A 21,981-nucleotide genomic window follows, 5' to 3' on the forward strand; every position below is an offset into this window, starting at 1 on the left:
TTGTATAAAAAAAGAAACCAACTGATTTTGTTTTTCTAAAAGGAAAAATTTGCAAAAGAACAGAATTATGTTATTTTCCCATATATGTTCAAATCATTATATATGTATTGTTTGATGTCAAAAGATGAAATAATTTGTTTAAAAGACTACCTGTTTTTTCCAACACAGTAATGCTGTATTTTTTAAGGCCATGATGTAGATATGAGACCTAGAGACCTACATATACAGGCACTCCATTCAAATTTTCCTGCTTTTTGTGTTATTGGATCTTTTCTATTTAACATGTGGGTTTTTGTTTTTGTTTGATATTGATTGTATGTTCTTTGAAATGAGGGCTTGTTACTAATCACAAAATCCATAGGAAGATTACACATGGAACCTGTATAATTAATGAGTTAATACAAGACTATTCTTGATGCTAATAATCAGAACATAAAGGAAAATGACATGCTGAAAATGAAAGGAAATAGCATGCTGAATTTATTTCATACAGAAATATTTTCATTTTTTCTTTCATTTTGAAAAAAAACCACTTTTTAATTGATCAGGGAAAAGTAACCATGTTTCTGCGCTTCTTCTAGCCAGCTGGATATAGGATTTTGAAGAACAGAAAACTTAAAATATCAACCAAAGCATTATATTTGGAAGATGCAAAATTGGAATAGAAAAATGGAACTTTTCTGTCTTAGTTTTTCTTAGTTTAGCTTTTCTGTGTTTAAGCAAGATGAGATTGTATTAGAAGAAAGAGACTCTTACTGCCTCAGTTCTCTAGCCAAATTATTTTCTTTTAAATCCCATGTGTTTGGGTGGATGATAGTTTGTTCATGCTTGTTTTCAAGAAACTTTTGAAATGGTAGAAGTGCCTGGTGGTCAGCAGCGCAGGCAGCAAATAATGGTTGTGACATTAGGTGAGATCTACGGTGTGTCTTTCCAGAGCAGATGTAGCTATTCAATAGCACAATAATAGCCATATATATTGGTGAAAAAAATTTGCAGAAGTGTTTAGCCACATGTTTTGTAGCTCCAAACACTACTTGGAGCCAGGATGCCATTGATAGATACCATTGATGGACACTGGGGTGAAATGAGACACGGGTGGGGGGAAAAGCCTGAAGCCTGCCTGTTTCGCTGCTGCTGTTGTAATGACATTAACAAGGCCTGCTAATATTCACAGTTAAATGTTAAAAGGAGGTGATGAAAATTCTGCCTTTCAATTTCAATGTGAAACTTTTCAATAATGGCAATTCTAAAACACTTATTTAAAAACTGTGATGTAAGACCCAGGTGTCTGATCCATCTTTCTGTTGTTTATCTCTCTCCTGTTACCGTAGCCTGGTTTTGTAAATTAGAAAATTGTCATATATATTTTGATTCGCAGCATATATCCTAAAAATAATGGAACTTCTAATCATTTGTTTCCTTCCACAATTAAAATAAAATAATTTGTGAACGAAAACTGGTATGAAGATAATATCTCGTTTCATTGTCTCCCAGTGAGTAGCAGCAGTTTATTTTCTTCATCTTTTTTTTTTCTCCATTTTACAGAGTATTATAGTCATCCAGGTTATCAGTACAGCACACCAAGGAACTATGATGTTTATACAGGTGGACTTACTGAAGAGGAACAGCTTGAAAGGGCAGTGCTAAACAGTCTTAATGAAAGAGGTAGGAATCATATAGTAGCTTATATTTGAAGTTATGATTAATACTGAGAAGGAAGTAAAAAAATGTATTGTTCATTATTTGTTTCCAATAATTTGAAAACGTTCTCTTCAGAAACAGAATTGAAGAAAATTTCCTGGTACAATTTTCAGAGAATGCAATGTGAGGATGTAGTATAGTTCTCTTTGTGTAAAATGCATTTATTCATAGTTGATTACTGTTTGGTTACATTGTTACAACTACAGTGAAATGCTTTTATAATGAGAAAACTAAGTAAATTAAGCTGCTGTGCCAAAACGTCTTATAATACTGTAAACAGTAGTATGAAGCAGTATAATAGAAAAATTGATGTTTCCAATATTTAAACCATCTCTGTATGCCTGTTTTTTCTTTTTATACATATTTAATTGAGGAGCAATGTACTGGCTGCTTACTCTTCACATTGTCCTTTTCCACCTTAGAGAAAGCTTGTACTCTAGGTTTTAGCTGAAAGACCTAAAAAAAATAGAACTGTTAAGAATTAAAAATTACTGGTTTTGACTGAAATTTGTTAGCTGGTTTAAAATATACTCATTGGGATATATTTTATCTTTTTATAGTGCAAGTGAAGTCAAAAGGAAAAAAAATACTTTTTAGAAAATATTTCTCAGATTCTGAAAACATAAAGAACTGTGGGGAAATCTGTTAGGAACTTAATACATTACTAGAGCACCACGACGTCACACAAAACTATATATTTTTATATTTATGTGATTAAAAAAGGGCAAAAATTAACACACTATACATTCTCTGGCATCAAGACTGAAAAGAATAAATAATATTTGATACAAAAAAATCACTCTCTTGCATGCCAATATGGATTCTGTTGGAAATTCAGCCAAAGGCCTCCTTAACAAATTTGAGAGGTTTCTTTTCAATTTGTTGAAGCTATAACATTTAATCTTAATAAAAATAATAACTTGACTAGATACTTATCAATGTCACTTTCCTCCTTTTTCATTATCTTGTGATTTTTAAATTCCTGAGTGCAAGGAAGCATTCATCAGGGAGAAGAGATACAAATGCCCCTCCTCATCACTGCAACTCTTTCAAATTCCGTGCACCGTTCATAAATCTCTGCTCAGAAAATTAATTTGCACCACTATTTTATGGCTGTCAAAGAAATATCAGGCAAAATATGAAAATGAGTATCTTGACAGATCATTGCTGCTTCTACTTTCTGGTGTTTATAACAAAGAACATGTAATCTTAACTGGAAGATATTTCAAAAAGGCAGTGGTTGAAACAATAGTACTGAGGTAGGGAAAGGTTTTACTGGGTTGTTGAGAAATTGGCTAATATGTTTTAACAGTAAATACAGCTTTTTGCTTTATTAAGTTTGTTTCATCTATTGTGAGATGTCACCTGGGAGGGAGGAGTGCTGACTTTTAGGGGAACTGGGAGGGAGAAAAAAAGTGAATTTTCTATTTTTCTTCTTCTTTTTGTCATCTTGATCTTTCAAATAATTTGGCTTCTAGCTGTCTTCAACATTTTGAAACTAGTCTTTTAAAAATATACTGTATTTTCTACAGCAAAATTATTACTGTAGAATATTTGCTGTAGAAATGTTTGTCATCTGAACAGTTTCATTTCATTCAAAACTGTACTGAAAATTTTAGAAGATAGTGAGAGTCTTAGATTTGAAATAAATTAATATACAGTTCATCAGGTCTGTCAGTGAAAGACAGCAAATTAGATATCCTCTGTGCTGTGTTAGGAATTAAAAAAAAAAAAAAAGTAACAAAGTCATATCAGTATGCCGTCTTATTTAAATACTAGATTTTGGGAAAGGAGGGGTCTGAAACAAGCTTTATTGAAATGGATGCTTTGTATTTTACAGTCAAGGTGCATGTTACATCACTTCTAACAGATTGAGTTTAAGGAAAAAACTTGCAAAGGTTTTAGTATTAAGTGTTTTGAAATCTTTTCTATACAGGAGTGTAAACTGTGTTTGTTTTAATTTTTTGGAATACTAGTGAAGAAATAGCAGACTACTGTTTTTACAAGTGTTCTTACAAATGTACAAAAGATAGCTGTTCGTGAGCGTAGTCGTCTTTGTAAGTGCTGAATGTTTATGGGTATTGAACCATTAGACTATGGGCAACTAATGGATGCATGATGTGGCTTGGATGTGGCTTTAAAATCACATTTGCTCCTTTTGTGGTCTTAAGTTGCACTGTAGAAGGAAAAATATGTAAATTATTACAAGAATCCAAAAAGTCTGAAGATGTCAAATTCTAATCTCACTATAGAAACGCTATGCGCATATGATTGGTATTACAATAAGATAAGCTGTTTATATTTTCATTGCCATAAAATGAAGTCCGTTGGTAATAACTGTGACAAAATTATGGTAATATAAATAATTAGGCAATATGCATTTTAAAGCTTTTACTGTATCAGTGTGGAACACCTGCAGCTTTCACTTTAGCCCTAAATAATTTACATCACTAAAGGTTAGTAGCCTGTTTTTCTGTCTGCTATTTGGAGTATCATGTTGTATTTGGACAAAGATATATTTTCAACTATAAGAGGAAATTTATTCTCATTTGGAGAATGCCCTTTGGTGAAACCTGAGAGAGAATTTAAGTGCATCCTAGCATGAGTGAGTCTCGCTGGTAGATAACTGGTGTACCAAGGCACATTTTTAATTTTAGTTAGAGACAGTAGCATTACTCAAGACATAGTAGTGTCTCTTTTCAGTGCTACTTGCAGTTTTTAAACTTTACAGATAAGTGAAGCTAGAAAATGTGTAATTTTGTATATTGCCTCTGATATAGTTTTGTGCTGTCAATTGTACACAGGTGTAGTTTTCAATGGTTTTGCAACAGTGCTTTAGTTTTTTCTCCTACCTGCCATTTTCTTCTCTTAACCAGCAGCTTACTTTGGAAAACCTAGACTTTTAGAGCTCAACTTTTAAAATATTTTGGGAAATAAGCTTCTTAGAAGATAGGATTCCTGCCTATAGGCATGCGCCTTATTTTCCTAAGAAGGTAACACAGAGCATGTAATTTATCATATCTGCCTTAGACTGACAGAAAGGATGAGATAAAATTTACTATTCTAATGAGCAATTAGGATATTCTTCCCTGTCAATTAGTTTGAAAAATAATTAGCTTGAATGAGCACTGTCCTTTAAACAGGATATTTTTTCCTAAAAGCATTACATTCTCTGCTGCTTACAATTACACAGATGGTGAAACAGGCACTGTGAACAAAATGACATGATATAATTTGAAAGAGATAACTAGATAGATGTAAAAACAGATCCCACAACCAAAATTTAGTACTTTTTTCCTTATTCCTTTTTGCAACTGTGAACTATAGTTTGGCTGAAAAAACGTATTGCAGTATTTTTATTTATTTAGTTAGTTAGTTAGTTAGTTGTGCATATGCATTTATTAGAGGTTTTAGGCCACAAAATGAACCGTTGCAGATTTAGAATTTTGATCCATTCTTATAACTCACTGTGTTAGTATCCTGCTAGGTTATTCAAAGAATCAATCAGTAGTAGAGTACAGAATTACCTGGTATCAGCTTTTGTCCAAAACTGAAAACAAATCTGTGTTAATACATGCATCAAATTTAAGCTCAGTGATTACTCTTATATAATCCCATACCTGGGTTAGCAGAACCCAGTGTAAAGGTACTGTATTTCTGCTTAATCAGCATTCAGGCATTTCTGAACTGCAGTTTTATTTTTATGCAATATCTTTAAAAATTCTCTAAAAAATTAATAATTAGTGCCTGCTGCTACAAAAGAAATTGCCAAGCTTGTTTATATGAGATTTATGAAAGCATCTGTTTTAACAGACTGTCAAACTGACATAATGCTTTAGGTCCATTTACGAAAGGGAGCAATTTATTTATATTGTTTCCATTGTCAATTTCAGGTATACAGTTGTCCCAAACAGAAATGAATTTAAATAGCATTAATATGTTTTTCTAGGTTTTTTTTTTTTAATTTTTCATTCTTGTTCTTGTAATTACAATCTTATATTGGTCACAAATTGCAATAATTCTTCCTTTAGTTACATCAAAGAAATAATTTTTAATATAAAAAAAWTTTCTTTATGATATTTAAACTGTGCGATTTTATTAGGAAGTTAAAATATCTGGCTGTTCAGTTGTTGTTGTTTAATATTGGCAGCCAGCCCTTGATGTAACCCTAGTGTGTCATATAACCATATCTCTTACCTATTGTTGTATTTGCTTGCTATTCTACCCAGAAGAAATATCTTGATTAGTATGGGATGTGGGTTTGGATTTTTCTTGGGGTCGGTATTGGGTTTTTTGCAACTTGAAATTCTAAATGCCCATTTTTCAATCTCGGTATTTTTAAGAATCCCTTGAAAGCTCATGTCTGTTTACAAAGGAATTTCCTCTTAAGACTAAACTTTTTAAACATGTAGGTGATAATATAAAGTCTTTATATTTTGGGGTTAAAGAGAAATATCTATAAATACACATATAGATATTCTTTTTAATGTAATAGTGAAACTGTTTGTATATACATTTCTTCAGTTCTAATAATAAAAAAAGCCCACCCACTTAAAGTTTTTAGATAGCCTGGGATGGAGTAGTCATAGGAGCATCGGCTCTGTAGTTATCAAATATCTCGGCCTCTAGCTTCCCTGTTCTCTGAATTTTTAAGAGTTCTCATTTATGTTTTGTTGTATTGAGACTGGGCTTTATATTAGTAGTCTATGAAATTTGCCAAACCCATGGAAGATTGTAAAAAGAATGAAAGTGGTGTGATTATATAGCAACTGGCTATAGTCTTATTTCCCTTTTTTCCAATCAGCGTTCTTTCCCCTCTTGCAGTAATAAGAATGCTGGTCATTGCATTTGACTACGATGGATTTCTGTAGAAATGTCTTAAAACAGATGATGCGCTCAGTAGTGCAGTATCAGAGGAAAAATGAGGCACCTTCTCTGAGAAGGTGTGCCAAGGATCTTGTTCACCGTTGCATTGGATGGGAAAAAATATTCCGAAATATCTTGCTCTTCAGCATCTTGCTGAGAATCATCGTGGTAACAGACTAGCCAAGCAAAAGGGTGGGTGTTTATTTCCCAAAGAAAAACTCTGCTGTTAGTTTTCAAATGTGTGTAGGTGTGCGCATGGTGTGTGTCTGTGTGTAGAGCAGCTGAACATCTGTTGATGTCGAATGGTTTTACAGCAAATTAACACATTCCCCTTGCTATTCTAGTAGTCTGTTTTTGTTGCTTTTTATGCTTCTGTGGACCCTACTGCTTGGTGTAGAGATGAAGTAGTAGTGGGAGTACTACCAAATTTAGAACGTGACATAATTTGGAGTTTAGGAACTATGGTTTTCCTAAAATTTTTGTAAAGTATAAATCTTCCTGAGTTTAGTAAACAAGATAGCGATGGGAGATTTTTTTTCTTTTGCTTTCTTTATGTTTGTATTTTATACAAAAACTAAATATGTTGTAAATTTAAAAATAAAAAAATAGTTAACAATCCAAACCTGAACACCTAATAAAAGAAATGTTCATAACTATGATAGTCATACTGATTTTTCTTCAGTGTATAAGAAAATTAAATATCTTCCCAATTCAGATTTTATTGCAAGATTCTATTTTCAGTGTATTTTCATCCATGGACCCGTTGTTTTTTAATATACGTAAAACATACAGATAAACAACACCCTGTCATTCTGTTTGAAAGCTGCAGCCTGTGTTTAATTTTCTTTGACAGTTATGTTCAGCCAGTTACTTAAGTTTCACTTGCAGTGTAGCATTTTGGTCTGTTGTATTTCTACTTCCTTGACGCACTAATCTCGTAGATAGATACCAGGTTTCAAATCCAATTTATCAGAAGTTATTTCTTTTTTTTTATTATTATTTTTTTCTCCCAGTGATGTGTCTTCCTTGACTTTACCTTTGTCACATTTAATTTTCTAATTCATATACTGCACTGGTATTTTAAACTAATTAGAGCCTCTTAGTAAAGCAATAAAAATGCCAATAGTTGCAAGGTTAAAATAGCACTAGGATTTAATAAAATAGCTAGTTATCTCTGTAGCAATTTTGCTCAGTAAGAACCTGACACTGCTCCTTTTCTTACAATAGCTGATTTTAGCCTTACTGTTCACCTCCTCAAAGAAGGTTTTAGTAATGCATATTAAAAAAAAAAAAAAAAGTTGCCATTTTGTAAATATGAGGATGAAAATTCCTGATTCTTTTGGTAGTGGTGGTAAAAGCTCACCAGATGTGTAAGACAAAGCATCACTAAGCCTTTTGTGAAGAGCTTATCCTTTAAAATAGAATCATGACCTATGAAATACCATGGTGTAAAGAATGTTTTTGAAAAGCAGTGAAATTATTTTATTATAAAATCTCCAATTACATACATGAACAGGTTAACTTCAGACAACTGAAGCAGTTGCTACCCTTGGTTGTCCGAAATGATTTTCATTTAGTTTTGCCTTAATATGTTGGACTGAAAATTGACAGTTCAGAAGCTTCTTTGTACATACTTCAATTGTTTCTGCTACAGGAGCAGTAGTTTAGGGGAAGTAAGATTGGGTAGGCAACTCGAATGGGCAACTGCTTGGAATCCAGGCCTTTTGCTTTTGTATGTCAACAAGCTGTGTCCCTTTATAGATCAGGTAGAGATCTTAAATCAAAAAATATGTTCTAATTAGTTCTTTCTAAAACACTGGAGTAGCTGTCTTATAAGCTTTGTACCCACTTGACCTTTAAAAAGACACTGCTACGTCTAGATTAGTGTTCTGAAAATACTGGTTTTAGGTTTATCGCCCTTGGTCTCCATGTTACCAAAAAATGCGCTCCATGATGTAAATTTTGAGTATTTTAGTGGGTTTGTTTTGTGTCTTTTTTCTTTGTTTTTACTTTAATTTTTACAGCAGTGTCCACTTGGTTCAGATACTAAAATGCAGGTATTAAAAGCAGTTTCAGACAAATTATGCTTGGTTTGAGACAAGATATCAAGGCACTTGATTTAGTTTTGTTCAATGTTGGTAGTATAATTAAGGTTTTAGATTGTGTAAAGAACTCTGTACAATTAATATAGTCAGGGGAAAATTAGTTTCTTCCTTATTTCCACTGTCCCTTCCTCTCATCCTCCGTGTTGCCCATCTTTCTTCATTTCTTCTATCTTTAGGGCTATTAGTATGTGTGAGTCCATATGCTTTAAAAATTGGCCTTCTCCTAGGGGAGGCGAGACTTCCTCTCAGGTGTACTGTTTGGAGGACATTTCCTCAGATGTCTGGAGGAAAGTGTTGTAAGAGAATGCTTTTGATGGATGAATCCACGGTCTAGCAGATGTGCTAACTGCTACTATGTGCTTCAGTAGTTTGTATCGGCTTCTGCCTTTCCTACTTCCCTGTACTTCATCTCCTGCCGACTATTACTAAGAGCACTCTGCCTCCTTTTCCTCCTGTCTTTGAAACACACTTTGCATACAGAATAAAACTAGTTCAACAGTTTATTAGTGCACTGGAAGAGCTGAGCTGTGTTCTGTTAAAAGATGATTACCAGAAACTTTTTTTTTTTTAAGTTGAATATGCAGTTGAAAGGGATTCTGTGTTCCCCATGTCTCTCCTGGAGGAAAAAAAAAAAAAGAAACAGTAAGTTCTGTCCACTGTTACATACAACATTCCCTAAGGTTTCGGACTTGCTTGGGTGCATCATTCCTGAGTTGTTATGTATTAGAGGGATAAAAAGACAGACACCATTAATTTAAAAGTATGTCTTCATTCCACTTGAATGATACTGTGATTGCACTTACCATTAAAGTGAAAAGTTATGCAAATAGAAAACATTGAAATGTGACACACATGCTGACAAAGGTTTAGACCACGCATGATTTCAGAGTCACAGTTTGATGCCCTAATACACCATGACTTTTAAAGCTACTTTGCTCTGTTTTTTTGTCCTGATATTGTTTGCTTCTCTCTAATTTGTCCTGGATATAGCACTGCGCTGAGATTACTATACTCAGTATTTAACATTCTTGAGGTTATGACACTCTTTTACAGTGCATCATATCTTTAATTCCTTCCATCAAACACTTGGTAGTATGCCCTGTATTTTTGAAAACACTGCCTGAAGGGTTAACTTTTTTTAATCTTTAAGCAACAAGTTGACAGTGACATATTTGCTCCTACATTCTGATTATTTCTGATGGGTGAATCTGAGTGAAGTTCATCTCTTTGCTCCAAAAATTGTTATCAGATAAGAGTTTCAATAACCATTAATTTTGTTTGTATTTTAAGAAGTGTATAATACTGACACAAAGTATTTATTGAGATCTTCATGCTAAAATTTATACAGAATGCTGCTTTTTTCCTGTGACTTCCTAAATATACAAACATTTTTGAAGGTCTTGCCACTGCAGCTTTTTTTGGGTGGTTTCCTTCTTGCAAAAGTTTCAGCTTCCAAAGAAAATGAAAATAGGAAGAAAACACTTTAAAGTAATAGCTTAAAAAATACCTTCGACTGTAGCTAGAAATGTTTTTCTTACATTCACACTAGATTTATTAGAAAAGCATGGTTTGCATATGGAGATAGAATCTGTTCTTGGTATTTTGATCCAAGATTCAGTGATGCAAATAGGAATCTTTTCATTGACTTCAGTGGTCTCTGAATCAGGCTGCTAATTCAAAAGATTTTTTTTTTCCCCCCCAGTAACTTGACTTTTTTTTAAGGAACAAATGTTGTTCCTTCCACAGTGGGTTTGGCAGGGTCACCTTGCTGGAGAACAAGCAGTTCTGCTTAACAGCTGTGGGCATAATTAGAAGAAGCTGTGTGTGGGCTACATAAAAGCACTTGCTTGCACTCTGGAGAAAGTGGTAATTGCTGTGGAGTGACTCCAGTCTGGATTGGTGTTTCCATCTATCCATCTGGGTTTCTTATTTTTGGCACTGGGAAGTGGATTTTGTTTGGAGTTTCTTTATTGTTATGCATCTTTGTTAGGCATGCAGAAATGCACCAAGTAAAAAAAACAAAAACTTTTTTCTAAATGTGGTTTTTACATGTATTAAAAATTTTATGAATATTAACAAACTCAGGTTACCACAAAAATCATCATCTCCAGACTAAGGATCAGTGAATATTCCTAATCTTGGATTTACCCATTGGTTGACTTATTTTAACTCTAGCTGTTTTATTGTTAGATTAATTCTAAAGACTGGATATCATTTACATTTTGTCTGTTGAGATTATCTTGAAAATAATGTTCTGAAACTTTTTCCTGATGTTTGACTGAATAAAATAGTTTCTTTTCTGGGTGGTTTCAAGGAAAGTATAAGTCTCCACATTATGTCTTGTTGGCATTCCTAAACCTGGTCGTGTTCTGTTTTCTAATCCTACTTCTCTTCCGTAATTCTTTGTTTTCCATGAGGAGTCTGTAGCTTGCATTTGTATTTTGAGTACCATGCGAATTCCTTGCTATTGTTTGTCTGCAGTGGTAGTAGGTTATGCTCAAAAAGAATATATGGGACAATTCTGTCTTTCATATTCAATCTAGTATGTCTGTGCAGTCTTGTAAACAGACATGAGCAAGCTCTGCCTGCCCTGAAAGCTGGCTGGATGTGGTCCAACTCTGATCAAAAAGTCTTAGTTCTATTAGTTCAAGCAGTTTTTTGCTAATGCATTTACAGATACATTTAGCAAACCTGAAGGACAGGCAGAATCAATCCTTTCTGCAAAGGATTAATTAGACATTACAGCCTCAATTACATATTTTAAATATGGTTCAGAGTATTGCAAGATGGCAGTGAATATGAAGTCTGCACTTAAGTTTTTCAGTGATCTGGAAGAGGATGTGTAGCACTATTTACCTTGTTCATGAAAAGGTGTGGTTAAGCTAGCCCCTAGGTTTGAGCTTGAAATAATTTTAATCTTGCTTTGTGTGTGTAATTCGGATCAGCATACTTAGTACTTTTTGCATGCATTCATTTAAGTGATTACATAGCTTATATGTTCAATAGTGTTAGGTTTATGACAATATAAATACCTCCTGATATCAGTAAGGTCAAGAAGGCTGCAGATACACTGGAACACAGGATTAGAATTAAGAGTCATCTTGGCAAATTGGAAGGCTACCTTGAAAAAAGAAGGAAGTAATTCTGTGTGCATATTGTGTGTGCTTGTAGATATAATCAACAGCATAATATCAATCAACAATGTCATGCTGTATAATATTTACCTTTCAATTCAAATGTGTGAACAGGCATGTTACCTGCAAATCCTTCTGTGCTGTTCAGTATTAACAAGACCTTACATGCAACATTGTGTCCAATTTTCAGCACTGCTTTTAAAGAAAGTCATGGAGCACCTGGAGAATCGGAGAGGAAGAACAATAAGAAGCGATGATCTAGAAACACAACCTTAGTAAACATATTGTATGAGATTGGGGGCAGAGAGCAGTTGGTCTACAGAAGAGATCAGAGACACATCTTCAAATACATTAAGGTAGCTGCAAAGAGGAAGGAAATAGAAAATTAATTTTGGTCAGTTTATAACACAAGAAGTAAAGGTTTTATGTCATCAGTGGAAATTAAAGTTAGACGTTAGGGAAAAAAAATTTTCAGTGATAAGCACTGGAATAAATTATCAAAGCAGTTTGTGGAACCTTCATCCTGTGAGAGTTTTAAGGTTAAGCAAGTGTTCCTCGTGAATGTGGCAAAGATAACTGACTGTCTTAAGGTTAGAAGATTGATCAGGTGATCATTTGAGGTCCTTTGTAGCCCTGTTTTCTATGGCTCTGGTAATAAATTATGTTTCATCTTAAAATCAAAGCATATTAAACAACAAATGATATATATGATTTAACTTGAGGAATCTGAAAGATCATGGCAACCTGGAAAGAATTTTTTGAGGATTTGATGACCAGGGAAGAAGAATACCACAGAGTAGTACAAGCGTATCTTTCTAGCAGCTAAATGCACTAGGCTGCAGAACAATCTCTGAGGAGAATGAGGAAGATACTGCCTACATTATTTAAAACCTTTCTGGTCTAGCTATACATAGAGGAATATGGGGGCTGACATGTTTCAGAAAAATTGAATAAGTCTGTTAGTATGACTCTATTGCTTTATCTTTATGCTCATTTTACTGAGTCCTTTGTGCATTATCAGTATCGGACAAAGGGCTTTCTATTAAAATATTTAATGTTAATTAAGGAAATGTAAACTTTTTTTTAACCATTGAGCAGGGGCACTTTGGTTTCTTTTGTTTGTTTGTCTGTTTTTCTTGGTTTTAGTATCAAAAAATGACCAGAGATTACCTGTGAGCTTTACATTTTAGAAGTGAACCAAGTACAGTAACATCACATGCAAACATTTGCCAAGAATAGGCATGTTGTTTTATACTGGTAAGGGTAGAGCTTGTGAGTAACTTCATAATTCTAAAGGAACTGTCTAGAAGTGATGAAATTTCACTTGCATTTATTCCTTTTTTTTTTACCAGAAGAAGCCTTGAGCATTTTAAGTTCTATTTTGTGTAACTCCTTAATGTTATCCTATTTATTCTATTCTTGCTCTACTCCTTTTCTTAGATCTCATCTTAGCACTTTACTTCACTGTATTTTTGACAGTGTTCATTACGGGATGTTGCGCAGACCTAGTAAAAACAGTCTAGGAGAATAAAATACAGATCATGTGAACATCAAAATAAGTCACTTAAATAATTTCACAAGGTAATGAATGTTTCAGCGTCATTTGGAAGAGAGAATTGGAAAATATGCCTAAACGCTAGTGAATGTGCACTACTGAATCAGCCAAGGGAAGAAACTGTGTAGAAGAGAGTATGGACTAACATGATGTCCCCAATCCTTAGTCCTTTCAGTGAAGGATGTGCTACAAATGCTTGAAATAGATGAACATGAGTTAAAGAAATGAGAAAAAGGATAACTTTTTATTTGTAGTTGAACAAAGGACTTTTACTAGATTATGATAAGTATTTGACCTACCTGAAGTTATTCTTGTAGCTGAAGTTATTATTAGCTTTCTTCTTACCACTCTTAAGAAGAATAATGTATTTCAAAGATAGGTTAGGTAGCACATCTGTAGGTAAAGTTTTGGGTTTTTTTTCAGTTGGTTTGCAACTCCTTTTCRATATTTGTTGTTACCAATGTGCTTTTAACAATTTTTGTTGTTTTAACAAGAGACTATTCTTTATTTTGGGTGTGTGAATACAGCAAAGATGAGACTTTGAGGCACAGCTAAACTAAAAAAGTCTTCATGTATGAGGGATATCCATATTAAGTCCTAGCTATCACTTTTCCATATCCAAAATATAATATCAGAGCTTTTGGAAGGAATATTTTGCATATTTCTCACTTTTATCTTTTGATCTCCATTGCTCTTCTAACAATCTAGTCGTATCTGAATTCATTGTTAGTTGCTTTTCCTTCTAAATTCATTAGCTCATGACTAATTTCCTACTAATTTGATCTTTGAGTTGTCAGCCTTTCTAAAGGACAGCCCTTAAACAGTAGTTAGACCTCCTTTCCTCTTCACCAGTTTGTTATCTTCTAATCTGTAGATCAGGAATGTTGGCACCAACACCAGAAAGAATAGTTTGCTTCATAACATGACAAAACTCTTTTGTATACTTACAGAAACTTAAATGACAGTGCTAGAAACATTAATGTGATCTACTAGGAGATGGGTAGAAAAAAATTTAACGGTGATAAGTGCTAAAAGCTGTTAGACCATATAGTCTGTTTGCATTTTGTAGAGAGGAGATGAGATAAAAAAGGCAGTTTTGCCATTTTGTGATTTATTTACTTTTTTAAATTGTAGTTCCTGTTTAGCTTCCAGTGCAACATAAAGCTGCAGAAAGGCTGCTGTGGTTTGTGTGTGTTTGTGTTTTGCTTTGGTTTGGTTTGGCTCAACTCTTTCCAGAAGTCTCCTGCCACTTCCAAAGTATGAGAGTAGGAACAAAGAAGTTGTACTGTCTTTCCTTGGGATTCTCTCTATAACTCAGTAATCAAATGGTAGTTGGCTAAACTGGCGTTCAGACTTGCCTTTGCTATGTGACTGAAAGATTAGAAAGAATTATAGCAGTGCTGGACATCTGACTCTAGCTTCTCCCTACCCTCCAGTTTACTTCTTTCAATTCTGTATGAATCAAGAATATCTGGATGATTTTGCATATAAAAATTACATGTTCAGATGTTGATAAACTGAGAGGAACCTCCACCCCCCTTTTTTTTTTTCTTTTTTTATTAAAACTGTTTAAATATTGGTGTTTTATGTTTAAAAAGCAAGATGAGGAAGGCTTATACCACAGGTATTGCAACATAGTACATTATATGAAATCTGTAGCATGCCCAAGAGCAATTTTTGAACTTTGAAATACAAGAAATAATATCCTGGCATTACAGCATAGTTAACAAGACTTTACTGTTTATGGGGAAAAAAAAAATTATATGAAGTTATATAAAAGCCAAGCAAGTGTTCAAAGATGTTGTGACAGTTCAGCAAATATTTTCAAACTGCTATTGCTTGGTAATATTGATAAATAAACTAAAAATCTTTCCCACTTATTTTAAAAATATTAATTTGTTTCTTGAAGGATGTCATTGTGGATCCCATAAAGGAAGGATATGCACAGCATTTCTTTTGAGGAACTGTGCCCCAAAGGGTTGCATATCTGGTTAGTACTCCCTCCTCCCATATAAAATTTTTCATATAAACTTTTATAAAGAAGGAGAAAAGTAACCTTCTTTCTGGGAACCACAGGAAAGCTACCTGAGAATAGAGAGGCAGAGACTCTCTACTCTGTATTTCCTAGAAGAAAGATTTGAAGGGATTGAACAACATTCTAGCTAGAGTGACAATATAAGCCATCTTCAGACTCAAAAAGCTAGTACACAGAAAAAACAATATTGGAAGGACTTGCTAAAACTGTGAGTTATTAGGCCAATGCCTACAGCATTTCTCCTATTCCTTTGACATTGACATTGATACTGATACTGGTGATCTGTATGTAATGAAATAATACAATAATATAAAAGATGCAGTGAAGCAATTAAGCTGTATAAAAGGGTGATGTCTACATGAGATAATCCTGACAGTCCTGCATCTGCGAGGAACCAGAACTAATAGGCTTTATCACAGTGGGCAATTTTTTAGCTGCAGAAAATACACAGTTTCAAGAAAAAGAGGAGGAAATCTGATGAGAAGTTTGTTTACTACTAACTATGACATAAGATCTGAACTTTGGCTTCACTAAGTGCGGATTTCCTGTCTTTCACACCTTTCTAAGACTGGGRAAATTAAAGACAGGATTATCCTTGTGTACACTCGGACATGAAACGATTACATTGAAGTAATTTAATCCAGATCAGTCCTCGCTACATTTCAGTTAACTGTATACTACTCACTGTGTTGAAAAGAGATAGTCTGTCGTGTGTCTGTGGCTATCTTTTACACTGTGGGAAAGCCTCTACAAGGAGGAGTTTTTGGAATTGAGAGGATATATATATTTTTGGTAAGGCTACCATATGTGCTTTTGCCAGGGCAAACAACGAGTGATAGTGAAAATCATAAGCTATTCAACTGAGATGTTCTAGATTCTTCTTTAACAAGGCTAAAGCTAACATGAAAATGAGGTACAGACACACTGCTTTGTAATACTATCACTATTTACTTGCTACAGTCACCTTTTTTTTAATCTAGCAGTATCCTGATGTGCATTTCTGCACCAGTCTCCTACTCGTACAGTATGGTACATTCTACATGGATACTACATTCTACTACATACTACATTCTTCCTAAAGTTTATGGAAACTCTTTTGAAAATCCTATTTATCATCTAACCTAAAACTGAAGCCTTACTTCAGAGAGAAGAAAAATGAAGTGAGCATGCTTGATGTAACATTTTTGTGTCTTGTTCTATAAGTAGAACTAAGATCTATATGAGGATTATGTCTGCATTTAATTTGCCCTGTGAGATGACCAGTTGACTTTTCTTCCTTTTACCGCATTTCATGAAGAGGAGAAAAAAAATGCACACTTCAGATATATTCTATATTCTTTGTTATTACACTGGCAGGGTAGAATGTTTCAAATCATCCTCACATCTGATTTTGATGATTAGAGACCAATGTAGAGGTGAAGACTGGATGGATTGCTTGTTTGCATTGCCAGCTGGCTGGAGGAGTTTACCTTTGCTCTCCAACGCGGCTTGCTGTGTCACAGCCTAACCAATGTCTTTGGCATCTCTCTGAAATCTGTGTGCTGCTTTGTGAGTGGTTTGGTTGCATTTGCGTTACGCAGTGAGTTTGGCAGTGAGTTCAGGTGCCATATTCAGAGGAGCAGTTCTTAATTACCTGTGGGACTGATGTAGCTAGAACTTCTAATTGCCATAGTTTGGAGTCTTGCTTGTCAGGTATCCGCAATGGGAATTCTCATTGACACGTGCTCAGGAAAGCTGGTTTCTTCTGCAGTAACCATGATTCCTATAAATATTGCAGTTAATAGGTATTTCCCAGCTAGTTCTTCCTTTCTCACTTGCATGTATCTCAGGTGCAGGAAAACAGAGGGAAAGCAGCTGTAATGATCCCTTTAGCCTCACAGAAGTGTAAATTAGGGTGCATTTGCTCTTGTAACATCACTGGTGCAAAAATCCTGTGCTTGTATGAGTAGAGCACTTGTGTATGTTCAGTGGAATCCTCCAAGCCTGTAACATCTCAAAGAATGACAACTAATGTAGTTCTTTGTTATGGAACACTTTGTTATTTATTAGATATTTACTAGAATTAATGAAGTTTCACATTAGAAACCTGAATGATAATTTTCAAAATGTTTAACCTTTCATTGGTTTAAACAGGAGGAGAGAAAGGCAAACTCCTTGCTTTTATGAAGTCATATAGTTACTTATGTGTATACAGGATTTTGACCACACAGTTCCTACAGTTTTACTGAACATGCTATTTGGTAGTAGAATTATTTAAAAGATAAATGTATATATTTAAGTCTGCTGGTAACTAGTGTGAAAAAGTGCTTGAGATATGTAGACAGATATATACATATATATAAAAAACATTCTTTTATAAGTCTTAATCCTGCAGACTGCTTCTCCTGTTTTGTTACTGAAGGATATTTGAATGTAAATGAATCTTCTGTTTCTTGGTGGTTTTGTCTATTCATGATGCTTGCCTCAAATTGAAATGTTATAATTCTAAAATCCATAAATGATATCCAAAAGTTGTTACGTGCAAATGTTAATTATGGCTTACAGTTAAGGAATTAAACAACAGGAAGGTATGAATTCTTAAGAATCAAACTTCTTTAGTAGGACCTAAATTAGATCTACATATATGTCATAGCTTTTGTGAATAAGAATAGTGTCTTACAATTGCACATTAACACACTACTTCCTTCAGTAGAACTTGCTGTTGGGATTTCGGGCTGGCGTAGACAGATTTTTGTGGAAGATGTGTCACACTAAAGTCAGAGGCAAAATCTTCACTGACTCATTAAATGTCATATTTTCACCTGTGTGCTTTCTTTGGGAAAGAAGAGACTTCTATATCTTTTTCCAAGTATCAACTGATTTCCTTCACCTTTAGAGGCCTGCTGTTTCCACCAAGACAAATGATGAATTGTTGTTGCTGATGTTCTTAGTTTTTCACCTTTTTCTGTCTTCTTTTCTACACCATGCATCTAGTAACTGTATTTTAGTACTTGATATGCTGAGAATGTGTGAAAAGATCTGGGGAAAAGAGCTTTRAGCTGATCACTATTAGAATAAAAAGCCCAAGAGAGAGAGTGTAACACATGTCCAAGGACAGCCTTGTGTTGAGAATGCATATGCTAAAGATACTAGACACGTTTTACTTAATATCAAGATAGACAAAACTTAGAGGATTGTTTTATAGAAGACAGGATGTGTTAGCTGTTTGGCGTCAGAGTTAAAATGTTGGTTATTCACTTGGTCTTTTCAGAACAAACTTTCTGCTACAAAATACTGTACATAATGGCAAATTTAAGTTCTGAATTTAGAACTGGATTATTCCAAAAAAATCTATCTATCTATCTATCTATCTATCTATCTATATATATTCCAGTGGCTTTCACTTTGCTTTCCTTTTGTTGAAACCTGATGTGACAGAAAAACTGCTAGATGCTGGCAAGTAATCCCTAGGTTTCAAAGCAGCCAGACAATAAACAACTCTAATATTCAGTTCAGCAGCTTCTGTAGAGCCCATCTGTTTCAAAATAACCCTAATTCTGCTTACAGCGCGGAATGCTTTGTTGGCTGGAGTTTGTCCTAATTTCCGTGGCTGCCTGTGTGACTCCGGTGCCATCTGCTGGGTAAGTGAGCAATGTCATCAGACCCAGCAGAAATGTTGACATTGCTTCTAGCAGCAGTCATCTTCCCTCTCTGACAAGCAATGGAAGAGGCTCAGATCTCATTATTTAACCACCACCTTGCTCATGTACGGAGTGTTATGCACATAATTAAAAGTGTGTGTTTAATACTGCCACTTAATTGTGCCCTCTCCCCTTTTGTTTCCTTTCTTAAAAGGGGAGAGAGACAGTGGCCCAGTTGCAGCTGGCATCTTAGACATCCTTTACAAAACCCACAGATCTACATAAGTTATAAGTTACACTATTGGCTATTAAATTGTTCCCCAAAGCTCTGTCCGAATCGCTTATAGCAGTTTGACATATAAAGCTCTCCAGCTTCTTTGCTTTTCACTACAAGATGATTTACTGTTTTCTGATAGATCTTCCAAAATGACATTTCAAATGTTGGAACTGTTTGAAAAAGATGAGGTTTAAGCCTAGATGAGATCAACTCATGCCTACTGGTAGCATCTCTTCTGTTTCTGATGTGGTTTTTGTGACTAGAATTAGTTGTTTGTGAGTCAGGCACTTCTGGGGGTAGACTGTGTTGTTGATTTTTGATGCAGTGTTGCGAGCTCTGATAGTCTACAGTGAAAACTCTTGCTATTTGATAACTGCCTCTGATTCTATGTATTATAACTTCCCTAGAATACGGATGAACATGGGAAAAATCTTAGTAAATTACATTTTTTGTTGTTGTGATTATGCCATATTTTAACATACATATCTTGCAATAGGTATAGAAACAGATGCCAGATGTTTTTTCATCATGTAGAAGTTTTTCATCTATTTTCCTTTTGACACAATAAAATTGATTTAATTGAAGAATGAGCAAGAAGAATCTATTGCTCTTCTGTTTGTCCTTCAAAACTACTCAGTACAATGATACTTAATTTGAAATCTTCATTTATCTGTAAATGACCTGTTACAAGAAAGATGAACTATTCAGCATCTGTGGAACTATTTCATCACTGAAATGTAATTCATTATTTACTTTATATGTGTCTCAAATATGAATGCAAATGGCCCATTGAAACATTTATGAAGTTTCATCTGCTATCATAAAGTCTTTAAGGAAGTTTTGGGCATTATCAGCTGTTACATGTTAATAGTGCCCAGAATTATATGAGAGCAGAATTGAAATATACAGGTATTGCAAGGTAAGTCTTTCATTTGAAAGACTGTTACTACTTGGATCCAGTAAAACAGTCCTAACTTCTTGTGTTTGTTCTGGTAGCTGAATTTGTCATGTGCTTTTTGCTGTCTGGGCTTGTGTAAAATTTGTAATATATTTTCATTAGTCTAAAATAGATCTGTGTATAAAAACGTCACTCAGTCTGATCTTCAGAGACACTGAATATTAGCAGAATCAGAAATGTTAGTGAAATTTGAGGAGTCTCACCGTCTCTCAGCATCTAATCTTCATATTAGTTGATATAAAATTGAAGAGAGGGTTGTTTGGTTACAGTCTGTTAATTATAAAAAATAAAAGCGTGTAATAGGACTTAAGATATAAAATGAAAGCTTTTCTTAGGAATCAGAAGAACCAAATTGGGTGCAGTATTTTCAGTGCAAAGTCTCAAATATTCAATAAGGTATGGCTAGTAGTCTCATATGAAGATATATTTTCTCTTATTGCCGCATCAGGTTAAGTGATTGCAATTCAAAATGACAGTGTTGAACATGCCAGTAATTTTTTCCAGAAGTCAGAACTTTACTGGAAAAAACAAGAGAGCATGACAACATCTTTAATTTTTTGAGGGATTCCCCTGTTTAATTGTATCTTTTATGACTTGAAAAATCTTCTGCTCAAGAGTTTTTATTTTTCTGTGTTATTTAAATCCAAGAAAAATGCAAATTTGAGTAACAGTCTGCAGTTTTTCTTAACTGGCCAAAATGGTCTCACGAATCGGCTTAAACAGTTTTACAGTCCTTTTTCAAAAACCGTTGTTATGGCTACTACACAAGCAGTGCCTCGTGTAAATCTTCACACAGGTCAGGGGTTCCCAGGCACTGAGGGAAGAGCAGGCCCTGAAGATGGGTGAACCCGCTCCGTGGCAGTGGGCAGTCCAGCTCATCGGCTGTACCTGACCCTGTTGTTCTGAGTGTAAAACACCTGCTAGTTTTCTCAAATGCAAAATCCTTGCTGGCACACAGTGGAAAAAAATGTGTTTAAAAAGGGAGGACAAGCAGTGTTGTCTTCACTTCATATCATGTGTGTATGTGATTAATCAGTTTTCTGATTTTGGCATGCTGAGTAACCTTTGAACCACTGCTTAGTATATTATATGTTATGGCTAGGAAGGACTGTAGGTTCAGAGTAATGTGCTGTAATACTTAACTGCAATAAGTATTTTAGGCTTGATAAGTACATTTATTTAACATGATAGATAAAGCTTTGCTAACCTTAAACATTTTCATCTGTGTTACACTAAGACAGGTTTAGTTAAACCAGTTGAGGTTACAGCGATGATGTTCTTTGGTCCAAAGTCCTCTAGCTGTAAACTTTAGTAACCAAAAAAAACCCAGAAGGACAAGAAAGTTTCTGAAGGTCTCAGTCTTCATTTGCATGTTTATTCCCAGAATGCGCTTTTAGTTCACAAGAAAATCGGTTAAAAAGTATGTAAGGATTAATGTTTTGTTCTAATTCTTTGCACTGTATCCTTTGGTTTTATCTATCTTCCAATGCTACCGCTGTTTTTAAAATACATTAAATCAAATCTTAAAAGCCTTTAACTTTTTGGCTGAGGTGTTGAAAAGATTGCGTCTTTTTCTTGCATAGAAAGTAGTTATGGACAGCTTACTATTTCTGTATACCATGGCATATAAATATTTTCGTTAGTTAAGTATGTTATTTTATTAACATTTCTGTTGTATTAAAAAAAAAAAAAGATGTTAGGGAACTATTTTGGGTAAGAGGATTATTTAA

General features: G+C 34.4%; 1 protein-coding gene across 10 annotated transcripts in view; it reads left to right on the forward strand.

Moving 5' to 3' along the window:
- The window catches only part of RHBDD1 (rhomboid domain containing 1), a 55,560-nt gene that overhangs the window by 17,687 nt on the left and 15,892 nt on the right, over window positions 1-21,981 (forward strand). For 6 of the 10 annotated variants that reach the window (XM_026087000.1, XM_026086999.1, XM_026087001.1 and 3 more), the window contains exon 5: window positions 1,546-1,665. In XM_026087000.1, coding sequence (XP_025942785.1) covers window positions 1,546-1,665 — 120 coding nt within the window. Of the gene's footprint in view, window positions 1-1,545; window positions 1,666-6,505; window positions 7,109-11,996; window positions 12,219-18,942; window positions 19,017-21,981 lie in introns of those variants that run through there. The other 4 variants (XM_026086996.1, XM_026087002.1, XM_026087004.1 and 1 more) reach the window with 4 other exon arrangements.

Source organism: Apteryx rowi, unplaced genomic scaffold, assembly GCF_003343035.1.
Source record: "Apteryx rowi isolate R43461 unplaced genomic scaffold, aptRow1 scaffold_70, whole genome shotgun sequence".
Lineage (NCBI taxonomy): Eukaryota > Metazoa > Chordata > Aves > Apterygiformes > Apterygidae > Apteryx > Apteryx rowi.